The sequence below is a fragment of the Anas acuta genome, chromosome 4 (genome assembly GCF_963932015.1).
Source record: "Anas acuta chromosome 4, bAnaAcu1.1, whole genome shotgun sequence".
Taxonomy (NCBI): Eukaryota; Metazoa; Chordata; class Aves; order Anseriformes; family Anatidae; genus Anas; species Anas acuta.
In genome coordinates, this window is record NC_088982.1 from 23,282,508 (window position 1) to 23,306,469 (window position 23,962).

General features: G+C 44.3%; 1 protein-coding gene across 10 annotated transcripts in view; it reads left to right on the forward strand.

The window, feature by feature from the left end:
* Positions 1-23,962, forward strand: part of TBC1D1 (TBC1 domain family member 1) — a 110,586-nt gene that overhangs the window by 24,630 nt on the left and 61,994 nt on the right. The window contains exon 1 of one of the 10 annotated variants that reach the window (XM_068680106.1): positions 5,631-5,834. The exons of the other annotated variants lie outside the window; for them this stretch is intronic. Coding sequence (XP_068536207.1) covers positions 5,805-5,834 — 30 coding nt within the window. The 5' untranslated portion in view covers positions 5,631-5,804. Of the gene's footprint in view, positions 1-5,630; positions 5,835-23,962 lie in introns of those variants that run through there. 10 annotated transcript variants of the gene reach the window in all.

Sequence of the window (23,962 nt, forward strand, 5' to 3'; positions counted from 1 at the left end):
CCCTAGCCATTTAGCTAATGCCAGGGGATGATAATCCTTGTTTAATTGTCACATCCTTCATGTCCTGCTGCCAGGGGTGGGGTGGCTGTTAAAATAAGCAGCCTTGTATCATTCATATTTTAGGGTTTGTCCAGTTATGTCCGTGTGTGTGTGCAGGTGTGCATTGTCCCCGTGGGTGCTGCTCTCTCCCCAGAGCTTTCTCAGCAGCTTGAAGAGCTCAGCTAGTCGTTGCTCAGCCCGGTCACACTGAGAAGAACAAGAAATACTGGCCTCCAGGGAGAAAAACAGGAAGTTTCTAACCGTTTCAGATACGGTCAGGATCTCACTGATGATCTCGAGGGCTCCACCTCTGTCTTTGTCACCGCTTGTTGGCAGCATCCCCATTTGTTTTGAGCTCTGCAGTTTGCCAGTTTGCTCTACCTGTGGTCTATTCTTCCAGCTCAGTTTCACAGCTGCCAGAATACTCTCCATCCCAAAACAGATTAAATGCCTTGAACCTCTGATGCTTCTCCATGCAGAGTTTCCCCTGTTGTTTGCTTGCCACATTGTCCTTTTGGTTTTCTTGCCTCTAGGCATTCAAATTGAAGTGGTATCTCTGCAGGTCTGCCTCAATTTATCTTCAAATTCAGGCTGTGTTTTTTTGCTCATTTAGGGAGATCCGATCACTTGGTCACAACTGGCTCACTCAGCAGTGCACATTTGATCTTGGTCAAATGCAAACATATAATTATGCTTTAGCTGAATTAGTCAGAAACCATGGCAGAGTTCCTGACAGCTTCAAGCTCTTTTTTAATTTTTCCTGTGAAAACAACAACAACAACAACAAAAAAACTCAATCCAGCATAAAGTTTGCCAATCCAAAGTTTACTCATCAGTGGTTTTGAAAGTATTTGAAGCGGCAGGATGATTTCAGCCCAGATGAGTATTATGCATCAGATGGCATCAGTGGTCGTGAATGGGTACCAGGACCCTAAAGCTGGATTATGTTTATTGACACACTGATTGTGTATAGCCTTGGTCTCTTCCTTTTTCTGTATATTTTTATCCTAGTATCCCAGGAGTTATCTCTGTACCTGAATATGCCCAGAGAAGCTATGGATGCCCCATCCCTGGAGGTGTTCAAGGCCAGGTTGGAGGGTTTAATTCCACTGTCTGCTGAGCAATGTGGCCCTGGAGCTCTTGTTCTTCTCTTCTACATGGTGCAGGATCACAGATCCCTTTGCAAATCCCTCCTTCCCTTGGTCCTCTTGCTGACATCCAGGTTCCCAAATGAGCTCATGGTAACTCTTTTGCTCTGACATGTTTGGAGAGGGATGGTTCCTGCTGGCTGGGAAGAGGACAGATAATCTGCCATCAAGGCTGTCTTTCACTCTCACACAGGAAATGCTAACGCTATTCAAATCAAAGAATTTTGGCAATGACAAATTTGGTAGCTGAACGAGCAATCGTATGGAAGCTGAAACCAACAGAAGCGGCTGGAAAGGGTTCCGCTGCCGAGGTCAGTGCCCAGGGCTCTGGCAAGGAATCGTTGCCTTCTGTCGGGCTGCTGCACAGGGAGGGGATTGCGTGTTATCTCTGGGCACCAGCCCAAAGTCTTGTGTTTTTCTTGCTTGCTGCTGGTTAGCAGATAGCCAAAATACTTCAGTCTATGATCTTAACTGACTAACAGTGCAGAGATTACCCCAAACATCGTCATTTCCAGTATTCTCACAGAAGTAACTCTTTCCATCTTTTTCCTCTGACAAAAGAGAAACCATCTAACCTGCTATGGAGAGTGGGAAGGGTTGAGACAAGACTTAAGGACATCCTAATGAACAGTTAAAACTAAGTATTGAAGGATAAAAATGGGTGTTTTTAAACAAAGGCCAAATAACAGATAGTGGTAATTACTGGCAGATATATTCTTCTGTTGCATTTTATCAAAGACCTTGTGTGGGACAGACTTGAACAGGGAAAGAAGGGGTAAATGGAATATGTAACGGGTAATGTGAGTAGAGGGGGTCATCCAAGAAAAGAAAGGCTTGCAAAAATGTATTTATGGAAAAAGTTTCAGAGAGAAAGCTTCAAAAGGGAATAGGGTCTGCTATAAAACTACCACCAAAGTTAAAAGCAGCAGGAGAGGCCAGCTCTCAGGTGATTGTGGTTATGGCTGCAATCTTAATGCAGTTTCTTGTTAGACTTTGCTCAGTGGTGACATACTGTGAAGACTCTTAGAAAATATTTACAGCCATTAAACCTAAAGAAAGCTAAAATCAGAAGAGAGCAAGTCAGAAAATCTTCCTTTTAAGTTAAAAGGTTGATTACATCAATGTGTCTTTGTATCTCTCCCCTCTCTCTATCCTTATGTCCAACTGGTTTCTTTTAACGCGGAGAGCTTTGTTTGAGGAGAAATAATGAGGGTAATATTTGTGTATGTGTAAATTTATGAAGGACATCTGTAAAACTGAAAGATCCTTTTTCTGACGATGTAAGCTTTCAGTTGTGGCTTTGAAGCATTTTAATTGCTGCTATTTTAAAAACAGCCACAAATATCTTGTTAATATTTTCCATGATAACATGGAACAGTTCACAGGAATGAGGGTTTTGTCTCTCTTTTTTTTTTAAGATCATATGCTTAGATAAGATAGTGTCAAGTGCTACTTACTGTTTATGCAATACAGATGTAATTCCCGAGCCCTGAATTTTTCCATTTACCCAAAATGGATATACAGTATTTTTGGAGAGACAGTTATTTGCACAAGACAAACTTAAAATAGAAAAATACAGAGGTTCTTTTTTTAGAAAGTTGAACATCCTGAAAAATGAATGCAGTTATTGTTCCTACTACATTGCTGTTTTGGAAGGTGAGCAAAACAGTGACCTTTTCATTTACACTGAAGAATTCCATGCATTACCAAACATTTTTATATCTGAGCACTTAAGCCTTGCCACCAGCTCTTTCTCAAAAGCTCTTGAATGTACCCACTCCTTCCTTCAAGGCTGGCAAATATCACCTCCATTTAACAGATAAACTAAAACAGAGAGTGGTGAAACAGCTTGCCTGAAAAACACAGTAACAGCGGAAGCTGGAATTCATTCACTGTTACTCTACCTCCTATTTCAGTGTCTTCACCACAAGACATCCCAGCCCTATAGCACGTAGAAGATTTCAGAGCGCACATAAAATCATACAGGCATCACTATAACAACTGCATGCAGCAGGTTTAGAAGCTGAGCAGCATGAAGTAACACACTGAGGACGCTCTTTGAGCCAGTGGCAGTCAGGGCTAGAAGCCAGGTCTCCTGACTGACATTGGCATTTAATAGAGACTCAGAGGATGTGTGTGTATTATTAGCTGGAAACTGCAGAAGGGTGCCAGTCAGGAAGGGGGAGCTGGAAAAGCTCCCAAGCAGGCAGGATCTCCTCAGAAAAGGGGGCAGAAATAATCATTTAGACATGATATTGTTCACATTCAGTGTTAGAGAAATGCAGCTCCACTGCTACCACCACATAGTAGATATTATGTGCTGCTCATAGTTTTACAGTATGCTGTGGCATTGTTCTTGCATGAAATAAAAGTAGACCAAATTTACATACTTAAAAGCTAAGTATTTCTAGGTTTCTTGTAAGGTGCCTAGTTTAAAGCCCTAAGAACAGATTTCCCTTTATTCATGTACATGCTCTGTACATCATGAACAGTAGCAGCAGGAAAGTCTCTTCCCCTCTATCATGCCAGTAAACCTTTTGGTGGGTACAACCACCAGAGTGAGTGCTGGTCACACTTAGTCATTATTAGGTTTATGGGTAAAGAAAGTCCATGCATTCAAATGGCCCACTGCTGCTATCGTAAGGACAAGATAAACCATTGGCCATGCTTGTGAATCGTTTCTACTTTCACCTGTAGAGCTATTAGAAAAATGGATCTCTGTTCTTCTTTTATGAAATATGAAATGTATTTGTTATGGCTTTAATTATAGAAGCTGTAGCATAGGTTTTAAGTTAATTAAAAACAAGCTCTGGGGAGGCTTTGGGCTATCCAACCATGAGAAGGTAACTGCAAGTAAACTGCATGTTGCTTTTACAGCTCATATTGGTTAGTATCTTGTGGCTCCCTGGCAAATGTTGCTCAGGAAAAGGTGTCTACAGGATTTCAACCTTCCACATCAGCTGTCTTCCTCTGACTGTGTGTCTTTGAGCAAGCCACCTAAACTGCTCAAGCCTTACGTTGATTCTATAGGTGGGTAAACTAATATTTAAGTTAAACACTCAACTAGAGAGTCCTAATAAAAGCAGGTTTCCCCAGTCCCCCTGCCAGCAGCCCAGCTTGGCCAAGGAGCTGCTGTGTGAGACCAGGGCTGGACATGCACAGCTCTGCACTAGGTCTTGCATCCACCGTGGTCAGATACTTTCAGCAATATGCTGTTCCAGACCAGAGGCATTACTTCTCACGGACTTATTCCTTCATGCCATGTGTGCTAGCCACCATCCCCAGGTAATTGTTAATATCCTCGGTCAGCGACCTGGTTTGGTTTTATGGTTTGTTTGTCTGGTGTTCCTCAGGAGGTGGGTGGAAGTGTTGTGTTTGGTATTGCAAAGACGCAGGCATGAGCTGTGCAGCTGAGCTTTTGTGTTGTAAAGAGCTGGGCAGTCCCCTCAGCCCGCTATGGCACACTATCACACACCACTGCCGTGATGCTCACCAAATCAGTGACAATCTAAGAAACAGTGCTTGTCATTTAGTGTAACCTCTTAAAAATACGCTCCGTCTAATTCAGTGCTGCTGAACTGGCCCTGTCAGCTGGAGGCAAGCAGCTGTCTTGCTCACTTTGTACAAAACCAGGGCATGCAAGGCTGGGGGCAGGGGAGAAGGGACCCAAGCTGCCCACTTTCTGCCTCAGTGAGCTGCAAGGGGGTGGCTCTGCTTCTCCCTGCATGCTGAGGTATCGCTCCGTGCTTCGCTGGATGCCCAGCGACTGGGACCAGTGGGACGGTGTCGGGTATGAACCGGGAGGCGACTCCGTCAGCCCTAGGCCCGCAAATGCCTGCATGTGCAGGACGTTTGGCTGGCTGGAGGAAAGCTGCTTCGGGCAAAGTGGAGAGCTGAATTCACAACTTCAACATCGGACTTTGAGCCTCTGAACTGTCCTGGGGAGAAGCGCAGGGCAAAGCATGGTGCTTTTCTGTCGGGATTTAACAAACCTGGTTCTTCGCTTTGTTTCTGTGAGATGATGGAAAGTAAAGGGCTTTTTGTTTTGGCTGAAGCGGAGCATTTCCTTGAAATCCAAGCCTGTTTTCCCCCAGTTCTGTCCTGTTTCCCCCTCTGTCAGGGGGCAGGTCGCATCCCTTCACCCCCTCAGCTTTTAATTCTCTCCCTGACCCACCTGAAACACCGCCAGCCGCCTGCCTGGGAACCTACCGCCCCACGGGGGCTTTCAAAGGGGAAGATAGTAACAAGAATCGGGCGAACTTCAGGCGTGACTGCGATGCTGCCGTGCTCCCAGGAGGGGTTTTGGGGCCGAGGCCCATGAGCACAGCTTGTCAGGGCGAGTTACCTGAGGGGGGCGACCCGGCCCGGCCGGCAGCGGGCTGAGGCCGGAGCCGCGGAGGAGGCGGAGCGCGGCGGGGGCGGGCGCGGCCCCCGGCCCGGCCTCCGGCCCTTCCCTTCCTCCTTTCCCTTCCCTTTCCCTCGCCTCCTTGTCTTCCCTTCCCGGCCTTTCCCTTCCCTTCCCTTCCCGCCCGGGCGAGCGCTGTCGGAGGGCGGCCGGGGCCGCTCCCGGCCGGCGCATGAGGAGGCGGCGGGGAGCCCTGAGGGGCGCCCGCAGCGATGTCCCCGCTCTTCGGCTGGGTGGCCAAGGTGAGCCCGGGGGGTTGCAGGGGCTCGGAGAGGGCAAAGGAGGAAAGCTGGAAAACGGGGTTAAAAACAGGGGTAAAAAACGGGGTTAAAAACGAAGCCCCGGCTGCGCTGCGGGGCTGTGGGGGGGGAAAGGTGCGAGTGAAAACGCGCCTGGGGGTGCTCCGGGAACACCTCACAGCGAGCCCGCTGCTTGGGTCCGACTCTTTCCTAATTTTTTTTTGGCATTTGTGGAATTTATAGAGAGCGGTAGGCTAGTTTATGATGCGGGACTTAGTTAAGTATGCCAGCATATGGGACCTGCTGGCTCGTGCACCTGTGTGTCAGAGGCTCCCTCCGCCGTGCCTGTGGAGCTCCGTGTGGGTGCAAGGCAGCTGAGGTGGCTTAAGTCTGGAATTCAGTTTAAAGCTGATGTTTCAGAAGCAGGTTGGTTTTCTTGTTGGTTTCTCCCACACAAACACACACAATGTAACAGTCCTGAGTGGAAAGTGACCTGTGTGTGAGATTCGGTGTGGAGGCACCAGGGAAAGAGCAGAAGAGGGGCAGGTGAGGCCAAGCCACTGTGACAGGCAAGAATTAGGAGTCCTCTGATGAATTAGCCAAAAAAATAAGACTGTATCTTGAAGTTAAAAACTAATGGGCAGTCTAGTCCGTTAGGCAGACCTGCAGAACCTGGTTCTCCCATCTGCTTTGCCGGGTGTAAACGGGCAGCTGCGTAACTGCTGTAATGCAGCCCCCTTCCCAGATCTGTAGGAGGCAGAAGGTCCCTGGGGAAGGTGGTGGGGAGGGGAGCTCAGTGGGTGACTGTGTCACCCCCGTTCAGGTTCTCAGCCGGAAGGATTTGCTCTTATCTGTCCTAAAAAGGACAGGCTTTTTGATTTTTAGCTGTGCCCTGAAAAGTAGAAGTGTATCCTTTCCTCTTCCTACCTGTGATCTTAATCTGTTTAAATAGCTACCGAGTGGGGCATTTTCTTTTATTTTTTATTTATTTATTTTAAAGTAGTTCCTTCTGCCATCACTGCAGCTCTGTCCCGTCAGTGGTGCAAGGCCTGATCTGCTGTGCATTTACCTGAGGAAACAATCCCGTGCTGGCTGCCAGAAGCACACCGATCCCATCTACAGGTGCCTGCTGTTGAAAATGAGCGGCTCTGTTGAGTAAATACTGCAGGACGGAGCCGTGGGGCAGCCCCTTTACCCCCCTCATTGTGAGTTTCCCAGCTGGACAAAGCCGCTAGTCAGAGAGCAGCGAGTCTTGGAAGAGGCACAAGGCAGAGCCTGTGGTGCGCAGACTTGGCTGCGCTTCTGGGGGGAGTAACAGGAGCTCCTGCAGAAACGCGCTTCTGGCTTCACTCGGAGAAGTGTTTTCTGGGCTTTCAAAGCCAGTTATTGCAGCGCTGCTTCCTTGCAAGTGTCTAGCATTAGTCTTTTAATGGCAGCTAATCGCCAGCCCTAACTTGGGAGGGAGAGCAAAGCGGTGTACTTAGAAAAATGAGGCTTGCTAACAGAGGAAGCCATCCAGCCTGCCAAAATCTGATCGGTAAAAACGTAGGAAATACTGCTGGATGCTTTCAACACAACGGCAAGCCTTGATGGGTTTTATAAGATGGTGGTCCCTTCCAGAAGAGGGAATGACTTAAGGGTGTGTGTGTGTGTGAACTGTCCCCCCTCGAAACAAAGCTGGGCAGCTGTTACTTAAAAAGAAAAAATGATTCCCTCACCCAGGAACTTAAGTGCTTAGTGTCCCTGTGCAAGTCCTCAGACCTGTAAGTGCTTACAAGTGAAGTAATTTATTCCCATGTACTATAAAATTGATCCCCGTTATTTGTGTGTTAGCTTTTAACATGTCTTTATCGATATTTTACGTGCTGTTTTGCCTTGCTCATCTTCCATCTTCACACAGACTCCTCAGAGGTGAGCTCTGTTACGTTGGTATTATCCACACTGGCAGTGTGGGTGCTGGCTAAACCACTGAGTGATGGTGTGGTAGATAGTGAACTCTTAAACACTGACTTATTGTAGTCTATTAAATGATTTAAATGAAAGAGAATAGTTATACCTGCTGTTCCTGCTTGGTTTTATACAAAATCAGACAACTGACTTCAGGGAAATCCTTGAGTAAGCACCTTAAAACATAGCTTGTTCAAAGCGTAAGCTAACTTCAGTCAGCTGTAGGTGGACAATAGTCACTTTAATAACCAAAGATACTTCGGCTTAGTTCACTGCAATAACTGCTATAAAACATAAATAATTTTGAAGTCAAAAACCCCAAACTTTCCATCTGCAAATAAAAAATATACAGAAATGTGGGGTTCTTTAGCAATTTATGGTGTACTTGCATACCATTAATTCATCAAAAAGAGATAATAGTGCAGTGATAGTTGCTAAGAGCTTTTTTATTTGGTTTAATTGTATTTAATACAGCTTTAGTATAAGTAAGAAAAAAAAACAACTTTAGTGCTCGTCATCTACAATTCTGGCTTCATTTTATAATGCAAATTTCTATTCATAAGCTACCTGACAGAGCCACGATTAAGAAACGATCACTGAAGAAATAAAGAAATAAACTGCTCTTGGCATAATAAATTGTATAGATAGAGAATCTGAGTAAATGTGTCCTCAGCTTCTCAGCTAGTTAAGCAGTTTATGCATAGTGTCTGTCCAGTTACAAAGAAGTGCTGTATATTATATAAAAGCTGTGTTTAGCTTCAGCTCATTTTCCCTATAGGATTATAAACCAACAAGGTAAAGTGAAGTAAGCTAATATAAAATGCAAAGCAAGGTTATGTGATCTAAATTGAGTTTTTTTCTACAACGATTTTGGTGGTGCGGATCGATCAACCCCTGTCGGCTGTCTCCACAGCCCCATCCCCTTCCAGCCTGCAGGACGGCAGGTCTCCCACCATCCCCGGGAGGGAATGGGGTGCAGCAGGGCATCACTGCAGCCCAAAATACTTTCGAGAATGTACCAGGCCAGCAAAAAAAGCACGCAGGCATTGCAGGGTGGGTTTGCCATGCTGCTGTCTCCGTCTGGTTTGGCTAATCTTGCACCTTGCACTGAGAAGCTGATCGCTTGGACTTCTTCTGTGCCAAAGAATGGGTTCTGGAGTGTTCACAACAGGTCCTCTCAAATTCCCTATAGCAAAGCAAGAAGTGGTTTTCTCAAGGACTGCTGAGGCAGAATCACCGGTGATCTTTATTCAGTGTAGGAAGCTCATAGAGCGTTAAGAAAGAAAACTTGTATACTACTTAGGGCAGCAGTGCATGCATACCTGGCTATCATTACTTAAGTAAGATGATAAGACTAGAAATGCCACTAATTTTTCTTCGCATCCTAATATAATTCAATAGGCAGTGGTAGAAGTGGTTTTGCTCATGTTTTGCCTTTTTTTTTTTCCCTATAACTTTCTAAATAACTGAGTGCCTAATAGACCTCTGGAGAGGAATGTGTGGGGGTAACCATCTACTTAGCTTAGGTCAGAAGCTGCAAATGCAGTTCATTTGCCTTCTGGAAGAGAATGAGAAGGAATGACAGACTGAAAATCAGGAAGCGCAAGAAATCCCTCCCCTTCCTTTTTTCCTTTTTATTCTGAAGGGCCTATCTTGTCTCTTTTCCTGGACTGTTTCAGGGTACATCCTACTTGCACGTGGGTGTGTTTTGTTGTAACTGTACTCACTTGTCTTTCCTTTATTCCCCACTGCTTCTAGTCAAGTCGAGGACTCGTGGGCATCTTTAATCCCTCAGTGAATGGTTTGTGTTTTAGCCAAATGGATCAGGATTTGGTCTAATAAGGAGCCCTGATAACTGGTCATTTTAACACTACCTAAGGCTTGGTAAACTTTGAAGTTTATTAAGCCTTAGTTTTAAGTCCATCTTACTTGTAAAATGGTAAATTAGTTGGGGAGGTGAATCAACAGTGCTTGTATCCTTTGATGTACACCCTTGTTTGTGCTAGTGCAGTTACCCCCATAACCCTGTTTCTAAATAAATTCAGAGACTTGCATGCTGAATCAAAAATCAGGGAGTTAATTGTGAATTAGTGTCAAGGAAGATTAGGGGATGAGTGGGGAAGGAATGCTCAGATGCTGCAGTTTCTCTTCCAGAAGAAACCTTTAACATGGTGAGTAGAGCCAGGGGGACAGACCCTTGCTTGTCTCCCATGCCAGATGCCTGCAACACAGAAAAGAGAAACTTGAGATTTCTGCAGGAGCTGCGTTTCCATGCCTGAGTTCATGCAGTGCCCCTGCCAGAGACTGCAGGACTGCTGCTTGGTGTATTTCTCCAGGTCAGGTTTTTTTTGGAGGGGGGGAAATGTTGTCACCGATTGCCAGCATTGGGATAAGCGCTGATCCTCGCTGGCATTCTGTATGCCAGTCACTCCCCGCCTTGCCCGCGGGTCTCGGCGATGACTGAGGAGCACGCGCTCAGCATCCCAATGAAGTGGGTCCCGCGGTCACACCGCTCCCTTACTCAGCACTTACACAGCTCTCTGGGGCTGCTCTGCTTCTGTTCTCCCTCCTTCCATTGCTTTCTTTGGACACGGTCCAGATTAGACCCACCTCACTTACACGTCCCGGGTTCCCTGGGAGAAGTGCAGGACACAGGCAGGCTCACACTGCTTCCGTGGGGCTGTACGATGCTGTGTGGCAGCGTCCTCTGCCTCTGTAAGGTGCTCGAAGGGAGCTTAGGAAGGAGCAGGTCTCTCGAGTGAAATTCCCCATCATGTAGATTTCAGCTCACAAAGGCTTTTCTACTGAATCATTTATGCTTTTCTGAATTAATTTCTTATGAGCATCTACTTTCAGGTTCACGTCGACCTCCAGATTTATTAATAAGCCAAGGCTGACGAGGCTGCTTAGTTTGCTGTTTTACACAGGTCCTGCCCTCTGCAATTCAGACCAGAACTTTTAGACTCCAATTGAAAGCTGTTTGCTTTTGTGCTGAAAAGCTCTCCTGCAATCAGTGCTATTAGCTGTCTTCACGTGGTAAACATGTTTTGGGCCAAACCAATAGAAAGATACCAGTAGGTCCTGCAGGATCAGGGAGGGTTCCTGGTCCCATCAGAGACAGAGAGTACAGCTCAGTTTGGGGGTTTTATATATGTATATATAATATGGCAGTTTACCTTTGGTTTACATGTGATGATCTAAAACACTGCCTGAAATCATAGCCTGCTTTTTTGGAAGGCTGATATAATGAAACAGTCTCCTGTGTGCAGTAGAAGTGTTTCTGAGAACGTGAAAGCAGCAGTTTGGCTCTGGGTTCCCCAAACAGAAATATCCGTAAGGCAAAAGTTGGGCAAAACACCACTTTGTGCAGAGACCAGCTCGCAGAGTTCCAGTTTGCATTGGCTTTCCAGTAGCCGGTATGGATGCGAGGAATGGGGCCCATCAGGTATTTGGGTTGGTGGCTTGTTGACCTTCTGACTGCTGCTGCATGAGAATCTCAGGCCTGAAGAAGTTGTCCAGAGTTTCTGGGTTTTAGGCTACTTTTTTAGTCTGCCACAAAGTAGAGCACTGTGGAGAGAGACTGTAAAAGTGTGCATCTCCTTCCGTCCTCAGGGCAACGTGCATATGAGCCTGTGTGCGTTGATGGTGCCGTTCAAAAAAATATATAAAAAATTACACAAATCTCGGCTGAAATACCTGGAAGCTTCTCCCCAGTGTAAAAGTTGCTGGCTGTGGACATGGGAATGCTTTTCTTACTGTCTTTTACAGCATCATCACAGGATTTTTTTTTTCCAGGGGGGATCTTTGATATGCAGTAACCAAACAGGATTTTCAGGTACAGATATCCTGAGAAACTGCAGGTCTGGGGAGAGCAGACATAGTTAGTTACCCAGGCACATTCCCAACTACTGAAAATGGGAAAGATGAGCTAAATGAAGCAGTATTCCCTCTCCTCCCCCCCTTTTTTTGTGTGTGTGTGTTTATTTCCAGGAGCTCTGTAACCAGATGTCTTACTCTTACTAGATCCAATAACAGTTGCCTCTCTGCATTTACAGGACCCTTGGCCTGGTGCTATAGTACCAATGAGGTGAGCTCACTCAAGCTGTTGTCATGGAAATTTGGATGGCTAGCACTTTTCTCTAAATGTTTCATGCTGGTTTTGTTTCTTCAGACTTTTTTTTTTTTTTTTTTTATAGCTTCCAATCTCCCCACAGGCAAGCCATGGAAAAGGAGATTTGGTAGAAATGCTTTGGAGTTTTAGGTGACGATGTGCAAGGAGCCTGTCTTTAAAACTCTGTCGGTAGTTACCCAGACCCTGAACCAAAAATCCATGCTGGAATTTTGGAATGAGGATAAATCCCACTGGAACACAGCCTGTCAGATTTAGCATCCTGTGGAAGCGACTGACATTTCCACTTGCTGTATAGCTGGGGGAGGCTGACTTGTGTGGACTTCAGAAACGTTTTTATTTGAAAACACAGTTTAGGGAGCTCATACTACATTTAGTGTGTGAATCACAGAATCATATACAAAACTATTTATTGTGGGCTGTTAGAATTCAGGCAGCATTTTGTCAGTTTGAAAGCATTATTGAATCTTTAAAAACACCACATATGTTTAAAAGAATCAATTCAGAAGAGCCCAGTCCACATGTGTGTTAGGTGGGGCTGAAATACCAGCAGTCCCCAGTGCTGACATCATGCTTGGGGGAAGGAGATACAGACACAAAGGCTTTCCTTAAAATCTTGTCTTCTTTCCCTTACTGCTTTCCTTCAGCTGTTCTCACAGAGCACTGCCCTTGCGCTCCCTCCAACTTTTTGTGGGGACCCTCTACGTCTGTGACGTCTGTTTTAGAAATGTTGAATACTCACCACTCCCTTTTGGATTTCCTCTGTGAGTAAGGATTTAAATATAGAATACTTTGGAAATACCGTGAAGGTCAGAATTCCCTCGCTGTGAAAGGGGTGTAACCGGCGAGTTGTCCAGCTTAGCTGAAGTTCAGTCCTTGTGGTTGTCCACCTGCCTTACCATTTCATAATGGGGAACCCAGCTGTAACTTGTGGTGAAGAGGGGAATATGAACAAAAAAGGAATAATGGAAAATTTACTCTTGGAAGAAACAGGGTAGGTTTAAAATAGCTGTCTCATAACCCTGAAAAGAGAAGAGGATCTGCATTTGTGTGCATCGTTACAGTTTGTGGCTCAATAAGGTATGATGTAGATCAGATTTGGTATTTATACAACACTAATGCAGATAAGTAGCAGGAGCGCCAGAAATGCTTACGATGATGGGCCAGTGTATATTGTTGAACATCTTTGTTTACACTCTTATCAGTACATCTTTCTATTGATTAGGGTTCTCCCCTATCTTGCCCTATCGTGTGGACACTTGGTTTGGAAAGGCTCCGTGGCTCGGTCTGTGTGGTGACTGCTGGTTATCTCGCTTCCCATCAGGGCAGTGAGCTTGCCCTGACTACGGTGATGGAAGAGCATCATTAACATTTTAGCAGATATCTTGAGAATCAATCTTCCATTTTCAAACAAATCAGCTGGGTGCTGTGGTGTGTCTTTTCCACACTGTGTGCTTTTTTTTGTTTGTTTGTTTGTTTTTCCTGCATTGCTTTCTTACATAGAAACAAGAAGACTCAAAGTAACAGATTTACCTGAATTTCTTCTCTTGCTGTTTGTTTATTGCATAATTAGGGGTTCCAAACTCCTGTCAGGCATCATGTAGGACTGGATGCTGGTTCCGTGTTGTTAGGGCAGCTATCTGAAGAGACCAGATGATGGCAGGTAAATGACCTAACAGCAGCTTTAGAGGATTGTTGATGATACTGTGTAATGGCTAGTGGAGAAAGAACAGGAGGATGGATTTCAGCTGTTACTCTTCAATTACTGGAGCCTTCCTAGATGAGTGCTGAATTGAGGTGATTGAAAGAAAGTTGTTGGCACAGGCTGCAGGTCTAGAGCTCTGTCCTTGTAGGGCTGTAATGAGTTTGGTATGGGGCATCGATGTTCTTGTTGGAGTTCTAGGCAGCAGGGAGAACCATTTCATGAGCTGGAAGTATTGCTAAAATTGCCTCTGGTTTCTTTTGTAGGGAGACACCTTGGCTTGTCCTTGGGGTAGCTTTCAGGAGTGATCCCTTAGCTGCATTTGCCCTGGTGGTGCCTTTTATCCCTGTTTTGGCAACTCTTGTCCGTGCAGGACTGAATGTGCAGCTTTATCTAAAAAGGACAGTGACATCTGTGTTTTGTCTTGGGTCATGCAAATTCACTTCTGGCTGTCAACACAGGGAGCAGGCTTGGCTGCCCTGTAGCAGTTAAAAGAGACCAGGCAGTGGGGATGCCAGCCTCTAGATGAAGAAACGAGGCCTGATTAACCACCAGAAGCACAGGCAAGTGATAGCAGACGTGAAGTAGTGTGGTGTGGGGTGGTCTGCCAGACTTGGGATGCTTGGTTTTAGCTATGTTCCTATGACCCATGACGGCATTGGCAGTGAAATGCTGTCTTGCAGACAGTCTGTAACTATAAACAGCACATTTTCCACACTGATCATCTTCTTCGGAATACATCGTTAAATATCTTCTTCAGACATCTAGTATCCATTCTCTTTTTTTTCCTTGCTTCACTTTTCTAGCATCCTTACATACTTGATGTGGACATAATAGGCTTCTTACAGTGACTTTCAAAGGTACTTCAAGTAAGGGTTTATGGATCCAGTACTCTACAATGACACCTTTTTCCAAACTTTTTTTTCCCAGATTTTTGTCAAATCTGGATGTGAGACAGAACAGGTTACAGAAAAGTTTTCACCAACTTTAAAAGATGCAGCTGTCTTAAAATTTTAACAGGAGGGAAGAAGCAGGCTCTCATTTGTCTTTTATCAGCAGGAGTTGGAAGCACTTGCTTTTTAGGACAATGATCCTTGACTCTTGGGAGGAAAAACTGGCAAATGTCCCTAATGTGATCTGGCTATATCTTAATGGAGGGGACCTTGAGTAAACAGTTTGCTCTTCCCATTACTTTCCTAAGGACATTCTGCAGTTACAGGAAGCTATCAATGCGATGTTGGGCAGCAATGTGCTTTGGAGTGTCCTTGATAACAGGTTAGAATCTATTTCCAGGAGAGTAAGAACCATGGCCTATCCTGTTGCAGCTAAGTTTCCTCCCCACCTCCCCTAAAAAAATATAAAAAATGATTTTCATTCAAATTACATAATAAATGTTTTAGTTTAAATAGCCTTTAATGAATAATGGGAGGTGAGTGAGCTTTTTTTGAGTTGTTTGCTTCAAAAATCAAAGTATGGCTTAATTCTGCAGGTTGTTAACAACTTTTCTGTCCTCTAAATAGTAAGGGTCTTAATATCAGTTGTGGGTTACACTCAGGTGTACGTTTGTATTGTTCTTCCTCCTCTTCCATTACACCAAATGCACTGTGCCTTAGGAATGCCTGGTAGCATTAACTTTAATCTTCAGATCAGCCTCTGTTAGTTCAGCGGAGTATCTTGCTTTTCCAAAGACAACCACCTAGGAAGGAAACAAAGGCTGGCAAACACCTAGTTTCAGTTCATATTCTCAAATGAAGTTAATTTTTGTAAACAAATACACTCTAATTCACCCCAAATAATAATGTATTTTAGAAAAAATGAATATTATCAGCTAGTATCAACTACACGTGTGGATTTTTGGAACTACACAGTTAGATGACCAGTTCTGGTAATGTCTGTAACTTGTCTTCAGATGTCACTACATTGTCACATGAGAAGGTGATCTAAATTCTGCTTTCCCCAGCTGGAAGTTGGGTGCTTTTCAAGGTATTAACTTCTGTGAAATGGGATGTTTGTGGGAAGTTTAACTGTTACATTCCAGTCCTGTCCATCTGTAAGTTGACCTGAGGCAGGTGAGATCTGTTACCACGTGACACAGCTGCAGATCCTTGCTCCTCCAAGAGCAAACGGGTTCACTTGCCTGTTAAACATACCAGGCAGGCAGAGTGCTGGAAAAAAAGCTACGTGCTTTCTGTACTCTAGTTCCCTTGGGACCTCCATAAGTTTAATGTCCAAGTAAGATTCTCCCCACAAAAAACACCCCATGTAGTTCTAAGGAGAAAGGCCATGGGGCTGTCTCATCCCTCAGGAGGTCTTCCTGTGCTCTCAGAGTAAGGGAGAAGTGTTGTGCTCTGTTGCAGGTAGAGCTGACTTACACCAGGTCAGTCAAAGGCACTCATAGGCTTTCCTTTTTCCCTCCCCAGTGACAATTTCAAAAGAAAAATCCACAGGAGGTGGATTTTTGACACTCACTTGGATCAGCTATCTGAAATGGTTGTATCAGAACTAACCTCAGTTGTAATGAGGGCACACATCACAACTTGAGTTTCCTTCCCTTCTTGTTTGGAGTTGGATATTGCTTTTAAACAGAAAGACAGAACAATTTGAGGCTTTTTATCATCTGAAATTTGTTTTGCTAGCTCCTGTTTTGCCAGTTGTCCCTATGTAAACCGTGATAAAAGTTTTGAGAGCAAAGGAGGTGGGGAGAGGACCTGTCTTCTATTATGAAACTGGAATATAATCTGATATTTTTTTGTTCCCAAAATGTTCTTAGTAACTCATTTCCTGTTCTAAATGCTCTTGTTGCCTTTCAGTTTAAAAACCAAAACAGAACACCCCAACAACAAAACCTGTCCCGAAAGCTTTCAAATGTCATTGCTGTCTCTTTCCATTTATACCCATGTAAGCACAGGATTCCTCTTGTTCCCTTCCCTTAGCCTCCAGCTCTGCCCTGGGCCTGTCTCAGCCCTGTAAAAGGAGCTGCTTGCAATACCAAAGAGCAAAAAGGGATTTAATATCTGTTCATAATGAATGAGCACAGAGGTTCCTGGCTATTACTTTGCAACTGTTACTGCCTCCACATTAAGCAGTCACCTCGTAACATGTGAGCCAGGAATCCTTCACGTATGCCCAGTAATCATTGTTATGTCTTCAAGTGCCATTTTAATTCTTAAAACTGCACGGAAGGAGAACTTTGAAACAAACGATGGAGAAGGAAACACTATGAAGATGTTCACCTGCCGCTTGAGATACCTGTTGACTTGCTTCATTTCACGTTTGTTGCTTAAAGGTTGTGGTATTGAACGGAGGGGGGATGGAGCTGTACAAGACGAAAAGAAATGGTTTGGACTGCAAGCAGAGAGAGGGGCTGGGGAAGAGTTACTACCATGTCATAAGCCCTCCAGGTATGAAGTATAGTATACCACCAGGCTTCTGTGGAGGCAGATTTTGCAGGAATGCCTCCTTCAGAGCCAGGCTCTGCGTTCAGAGCTGCGCTGAAGCCCCACAGGGGCGTTCCATCAGCTGCAGTTTATTTTTGATCATGCTTTTTCCTGGGGAAGGGTCCCAAAAATAAGCACTAGTCTGGGAGACGGTGGCTCGTTTGTGGCAAGTTGCTGGGTTTTGTCGTATTTGGGGCTTCAGGGAAGGTATGTCTTGAAAGCATGTAAATAAAACATCAAAGTGTGTCAGCAGCATGAGGCATCTCTCCTGGGGAGGAAACACCACCGCAAAATAGAATAGCCCAGCTTCGCTGGAACATCAAGTACAATTATGTTCTATTTCTGAGCTTGTTTGCATTAATTTATAAAAGCTTTCTGCAAATATTGTTGGTTTGTTTTTTTTTTTTTAAAAAAAAAGGACAGATCTTTTTGTGCCTGTGTAAGTTGCAAGGAGTGTTTTCCAACTCACATTACTTTGGAACAGATTAAACTTTTTGCTTTGGTCTGAGGATTCGTGAGGAAGTTTCTCAAGCTTTTTGTCTGTAGCAAAGGAGCGTGGTGGTGTGGGAGCAGTGTACTGTACTTGGAGCATCAGCCTGCAGTACTCAGCAGGTTTGTGACTTGTGGAAAGTGTGGTCTCCTTTGACTTTTTATGATCACATGTAAACTAACAGCATGCACGGCGTACCTGGAGCTATCGTTCCCTTCAGAGGGTGCTGCGAGTGCCACTCGGCCACCAGGCTCCAAGTCAAAAAGAACTGGATTCACACAGGTGACCGCACACAGGACATCCTTGGAATGTGAATGCACTCTTGGTCATCAGCGTCCTGCACGTCCCTGCAGAACTGGAGTCTCAGCCCCATCACCCTCACTTACCCCATTCTCTGAAGAGTGCCCATGTGAACCCTAACAAAGCAAACTGCACATGCAAGCAGACCTGCAGTATGATCACTTCTCCTTTCCTAGGCCTGGGGTGATATTATTCAGCCATTCAGATTTTCGTGCTCCACCTTGTTCACTTTCAAGATATCACCAAGTTGTCTGGCTACGTGGGACACCTAATGCATGTTAGGTACTACAAAGAGAAATGATGCTGCCTATTATTATTATTATTATTTGTTTTCTCTTCTGCTTTGAACCCATGCAGCTTTGGTGGTGGTGGGTAGTAGGACTGTGAGATAGACCAACACACCTGGATGGTAAAGCTGCTGGAATAAATTAAAATTTCGCCACCACCAAAAGCTGAGCAGTGTGGGCACAGCAGCAAAGCGTTGGGTCGTACACATTGAGTTGTGAAGTGATGGAGCAAAGGTGAGCTGCCTCTCCATGCACCCACCAACCTCAAGTGCTTAGACTCGTACCAGTGGCTCTCTTACTTTGACTTGAAGTGTGGTGCATTCGTTACGCACAGAAAAACAAATGGATGGGAGCTTGGAAAGCATTACTGTCATCCAGGGAACGGAGGAGCTGTAAACTTTCCACCTCCCTTTCTGAATTAAATTTTGGTTTAGAAAGAATTCCATGGGAGGAGTGAAAGTCAACAAGTAGCACAGGAAGAACACTAGTAATTAAAATACCGTTGAAAGACCTGTTGATTAGGAATCAAGGGCTGAAAATTTGGAAAATGAGAATTGCAATTAATGACTGGAGAAAGTCAGTGAGGTCTAGGAGGCTGTAGAGCAGTTTCCAGGCAAGATAATAAAAGAAAACCCTGTGACTACGCTTAAGGTAAGACCAGAATACAAAAGGTTTTCCACTGAAATGGAAGTGAACTTGAAAAGATTGTTACTCTTTTCTACCTTTAATTTATACTGATGTAGAACTGCAGGGAAATTCTGTTGCTTTGAAGACATCCTTTCGTTCTCTTTCAGGGAGAGATTAAAAACTGGCTTTGTGCTGTATGTATTTAGTTCGTTTCTTAGGTAAGCTAGCAGGCAAGGCTTCTCACGAAGGAAATCTCAGCTGGTTGTGTCTTGACGTCCTTCTGGAAGCAGTCGATTTGTTTCCCTTTGGGAACAGGAGGCTGTGGGGTCTGTGCTGGTGGAGCTGTGTGGAACTGGGTGTGACCCTGAGCCATCTGATCAGGTCTGAGGTTGGATCTAACTTGAAAGCTCACCCTGCTTTGTGTGTAGGGTGGATGTACCTACACAGGTTGCTTCCAAATTAAATTTCTTTGTGATTCTTCTCCTGTGCAGTCTCAGCTTGTTTTTGAAATCATTCCAATGAAATCTAGAGATTTAAATGCATTAGATATAAAAATGCTAAGCTTTATATCCCTTGAATGGAAAAAAACTTCAAAAAAAGGTTTGCTGCCCACTCGTGTGGGTTCAGGGAGTGGTCAGGTTGGAAATGTCAATCTGTTTTATTACTGCCCAGTTGTTTTGCTGAAGTGTGCTGAAAACAGACCTGCTGTTTTTCGGTAAACATCGCTTCTCAAATCAAGGATTCCACGTGGTCTTTTAAAAATGCAAAGAAATACTTTGTTATATCATCGTTTTGTACATATTATGTGTCTCAGAAATGATTTTGCTTTCTTCAGTTCCTCCATTTCACAAAGTATTCCATGCTAATAAACGCTGTACTGGTGACAAGCATTGCTATAGGTCCTGATACAACCGGCTGGCTTCTCCAAACATATTTAGCCATGGACTGTGCTTCTCTTGTAGCAGGACTCCCTGCCATTCCAGAGAAGGAATGGCAATAACAGCAAACAATGTGTTAGACTTCTTGACATATTTTATTGAGCTTGCAGTGGACAGAAGAGCAGGCAAGTAAATACCCTTAAAATAATTCAGATAGTTTGTCCTGGGATGCTTGAGTAGGCAGGCAAAGCTTGCTTAAGGAAAATATAACCTTTACTCGTTTCAAGAGCTTTGTGAAAGGTTGTTAAAGATCTATTCCAGCCACTGTGCTATCTTCTGAGGTTCAACTCCAGATCTTATCAGATCAGATCTTACCAGATCAACTCAAGATCTTATCCTAGTGATTTTTGGTCTGCAAGAGTTTACGTAGCTCATTACATAAAGTCAGTTCCTGACAGCACAGGTCTTTATTTTAAACAAAACCACTTACTCCCTTGAAACAGTTAAGCCTGTGTTTGAGTCCTTCACTGACCCGAAGCATTTTGGAGGCACTGGTACCTCTGTAGTTATGAGGACTTTGCCACATTTGAAAAATCCCACTTTTTTTGCCCTGAGTCCTTACCAGCTGATGTGTTTGATGGCTCCTCTTCTGTGGCACACTTTGCCTGTGTGCCTAGTGCGTGTTACAGAAGCAGGGAACCTTTTTTTAGTCTGTTACACCAAAAGGCAGCTGTTACTGGTCTTTTTTCATTATAATAGTTTCTTACTCTTTCTTAAATCTGACAGGCTAAAGGCATTTGGTGTCTTACTGTCTGTTAGTACGTGAACTTGCAGGGTGACGTCTGGCTGCAAGTGCAAGCTTCTCTTGCAGGGAAGGGAAGGGAAAAGAGCAGTTCCATGTTCTCCAGCTGCACCAAAGCTGTGCATGCTTACAAACAGCTGCCTTTTCTCAAGATTTCATGTGTGGCGCAGGAGCTGTAGCTGTGTTAGTCTGGTATCAGACCAAGAGGCATCAGGAAGTTCTGGGTGGTGGTTTGTGTTCGGCTTGCTTACCCAAGGATGAAGTCACACGAATACTCAGCGTTATGCAAAGTAAGCACTCTAATCATAGCAGAAGTAAACGGTATACTTAGTTTCAGTGGTTATAGGTGCGTCTTTTTCAATTAAGTTTCAATCGTATCTTCAATTCACCAGTCCTGTTTGGCCCAGGGAGAATGATGAGAAGGTCGTGTTCTGTGTTTAAATTTTGTCCTTAAGTTTTGTCCAGCTTATGCTGTTCTCTGCTTGCTTTTATAGGTTTAGGGAAATAAATAATTTTAGGTCATAAATATTTTTAAGGGTCATAATTTTAGTTCTTTTGATTACAGAAATAATCTTCACCCACTTATTATGCATTTATATGGAGAAACAAGTCAGAAAACACAAAAATAGAAGTATTCTAGAAAACAATTTGTACAGCAGGAGGAAATCCTATATGTATGCAGTAGGCTTGCCCCACTGCCTTATGTGAGTTAGATCAGCAGGCACTCATGCCTACAGAGATGTGGGTACCTCAATCACCACACTGAGGTAGGAGGGGACCTCTGGGGGACATCTTATTCAGCAGGGCCACCTAGAATGTGCTGCTCGGGGCTGTGTCCAGGCAGGTTGAGTCTCTCCAGGACTGGAGACTCTGCAACCTCTCTGGGTAAGTTGTGCCAGTGTCTGACCAGCCTTACAGAGATTTTTTTTTCTTATGTTCGGGTGGAATTCCGTGCATTGCCTCTTTTCCTTTCTCTGAGTACCATGAGAAGAGGTGGGCTTTTCTTGGAGGGGATGATCCTTGAAAATCAACCTGCAATCCTAGATCCCATTTCTTTCCAGGGCCATATCCCAGGGAGTTCTTCCGCTCAGATCCATGAGCTAGCCAAGAGCTGCTCTCCTCAAGATCAGAGCTGTGATCATACTCTCTGCCCCATTTCACAAGGTGGTCCTTGCAGTGAAAGTTGCTCCCAAACGTCACATACCCCGCTGTTTCTTCCTTTTTATTAAGTAATGGGTCCAGCAGTGTGCCTTCCCTCCTTAGCTCCTACATCACCTCTGTTAAAGGCTACCATCAGCGTGCACCAGGTACCTCCTGGCCTGCTTCTGGCTTGCTCTGTTGCCCTCCCAGCAGATAGGCTATTCCTTAAGAGCCTATTTCTGGTCCCTGTGCATGCCCATAGGTCAAGCCTGGGACTTTGTCGGCATCAAGCTCTTCACAAGTAGTGAGGTGGGAATGCAAAAACACAGGGAACGCTCAAAGCTTGTTTTAAGCTTGTATTAGCTTCATGCATTTTAAAAGTGTCTAGAGAGAGGTAGGAAGGTAGTAAGAATAGGTGCTCTGAGCTAACTCTTGCAATAGATGGGTCATATAAAAATGCATATAAAATACATATTTTATATAAATATTATTAATATGTAATAAATTAAGTTAATATTGTATATTTAAATGTATATTTTTATATATATATGGTTTATATTTATACATATATATATATATATATATGGTTTATATTTTTATATGGTAAAACAGATGTATATATCTGTTTCCTGCTGGTAAAGATAGGCTTGTACCCCCAAACTGTCCCTCTCCACAAATGGGAGTTCCTCTAGCCCATTTATCATCCCCAGTGTACAAACTGGCAATCTTCTTCTTTGTAAAGCAGCTTTATTCTCCCCATTTTTGTTACTCTGTGCAGGCTTGGATTACTGTTTCCAAACTCCAAGCAACATTACCTTAATTCAGTAGCAACTTGAGCTCTGCTGCTTTTTGATGCAGATCAAAGAGGCAAAACCTGATACGATTTAAATTTGGATTAATTGCTGGTTTGGAGGAGATGTGGTTACCGGTAGCTGTGCTCCTTGATCTGGAAAAATCCCAGCTGTGGTTAATAAACGTTTGCCAGGATAGAGCCTAGTAGTTTATTTTGATAATTCAAAGAAAAGCTGTATTTATACGTTTCAGATTTCTTTCCTTTTGTTGTTATTTATTTATTTATTGCATGTTCACGTAGTCAGCACCCAGGGCTATTTGCTGAGGGAGCTCGGCAGCGCGGGTGCCTCTGCTCTCCGGATACCTGTGCTGAGGGCCCAGGGTGGTACAGGAAGGTGAAGAGAGCACAAATGTTGGTCAAGCCAAGAACAGTTCCACAGGAAAATGTACTTTGTTCTTCCCTTATTTATCGTAGCACCGCGTCTGTATTGAGGAAGGGATGAACTTTTAACGTACATAACGCTCACAGGAAAGGCAGGTGGTGGCTTGCTGCTTCTGTAGCGATATCTGTTACCTAATCAGAGGTAATAAAAAGCTATTAATAGATTGTGAGGTTGTTTAGGTGAATGAACAAGAACAGAGGAGTCCATGGTTTTCATTAAGCGTGGCCTAGAAGCCAGCTGGTCCTTATAAGTGACATATTTCTCCTCACACATGCTAAGGCTTGAATTAAATACTCTTTGTTTTCATCAATGGGCACACTAAGTCTCTTCAGACATGAAGTTTACTGACTGCAAAGTAATTCTGAGGGTTGTAGCCTCTAACTAAAGTCCAAGGTGTTTGATAACAAAGCCGTTGAAGAAACCAAATTCAATAGGAGCGCATCTGTGGTGGATCCCAAACGCGCGGCCTGGGCCTCACCTCAGCTCCAACCCTTGGGTAACTGGGGAGAGTGGCTGCCTGTAGCTGGTGATCCTGGGCACTTCCATCGGGGTCAGATGTGTTTATTGGAAAATACTAAGGTATTGGCAGCTTGAAGTATGGCTAGAATCAAGTTGTCTGCTTCGCCCTCGTCCTGACATGTTAGGTGACTAAGAGCTGTGAGGAGTACCAGGTAAATACAGCTGAGGTGAGCTTTGGGCTGACTGTGGAGTAAATACATATTATGTGAGGTAAAAGAAGTTCTATAACAAACTTTAAAGGTATAATCCTTTACATTCTTCTTGTATGTGATTTAAAAACAATGAGGCAGGAAGCTGCCTGAGCCAGGGCTTTCCGGCTGCTAAGTGCCACCGCTGGGAGCAGGTTCCTGAAGTCATGACCCTTGCCTTCCCCATCAGCCTGCCTGTGCAATCAGCTGGTGGCTCAGGGATGAGCTAATGCTTCCTGAGCCACGTGGGCTGTTCTGTCACCTTGTACTGGGTGTTTGAAACCCGCTAGCTGGTGTGTGAGCATTTCCTTGTCTAGGAAAAGCATCTCCTGCTCCCTTACTCCCTTTGTACTGTCTGCAGCCAAGCACTTGTGAAGTAAGCTATTGATTCTCAATGGAGGAAATTTGTTCTGTCAGGGAACTGACACACAAAGCTTGACTTGTTCTCAA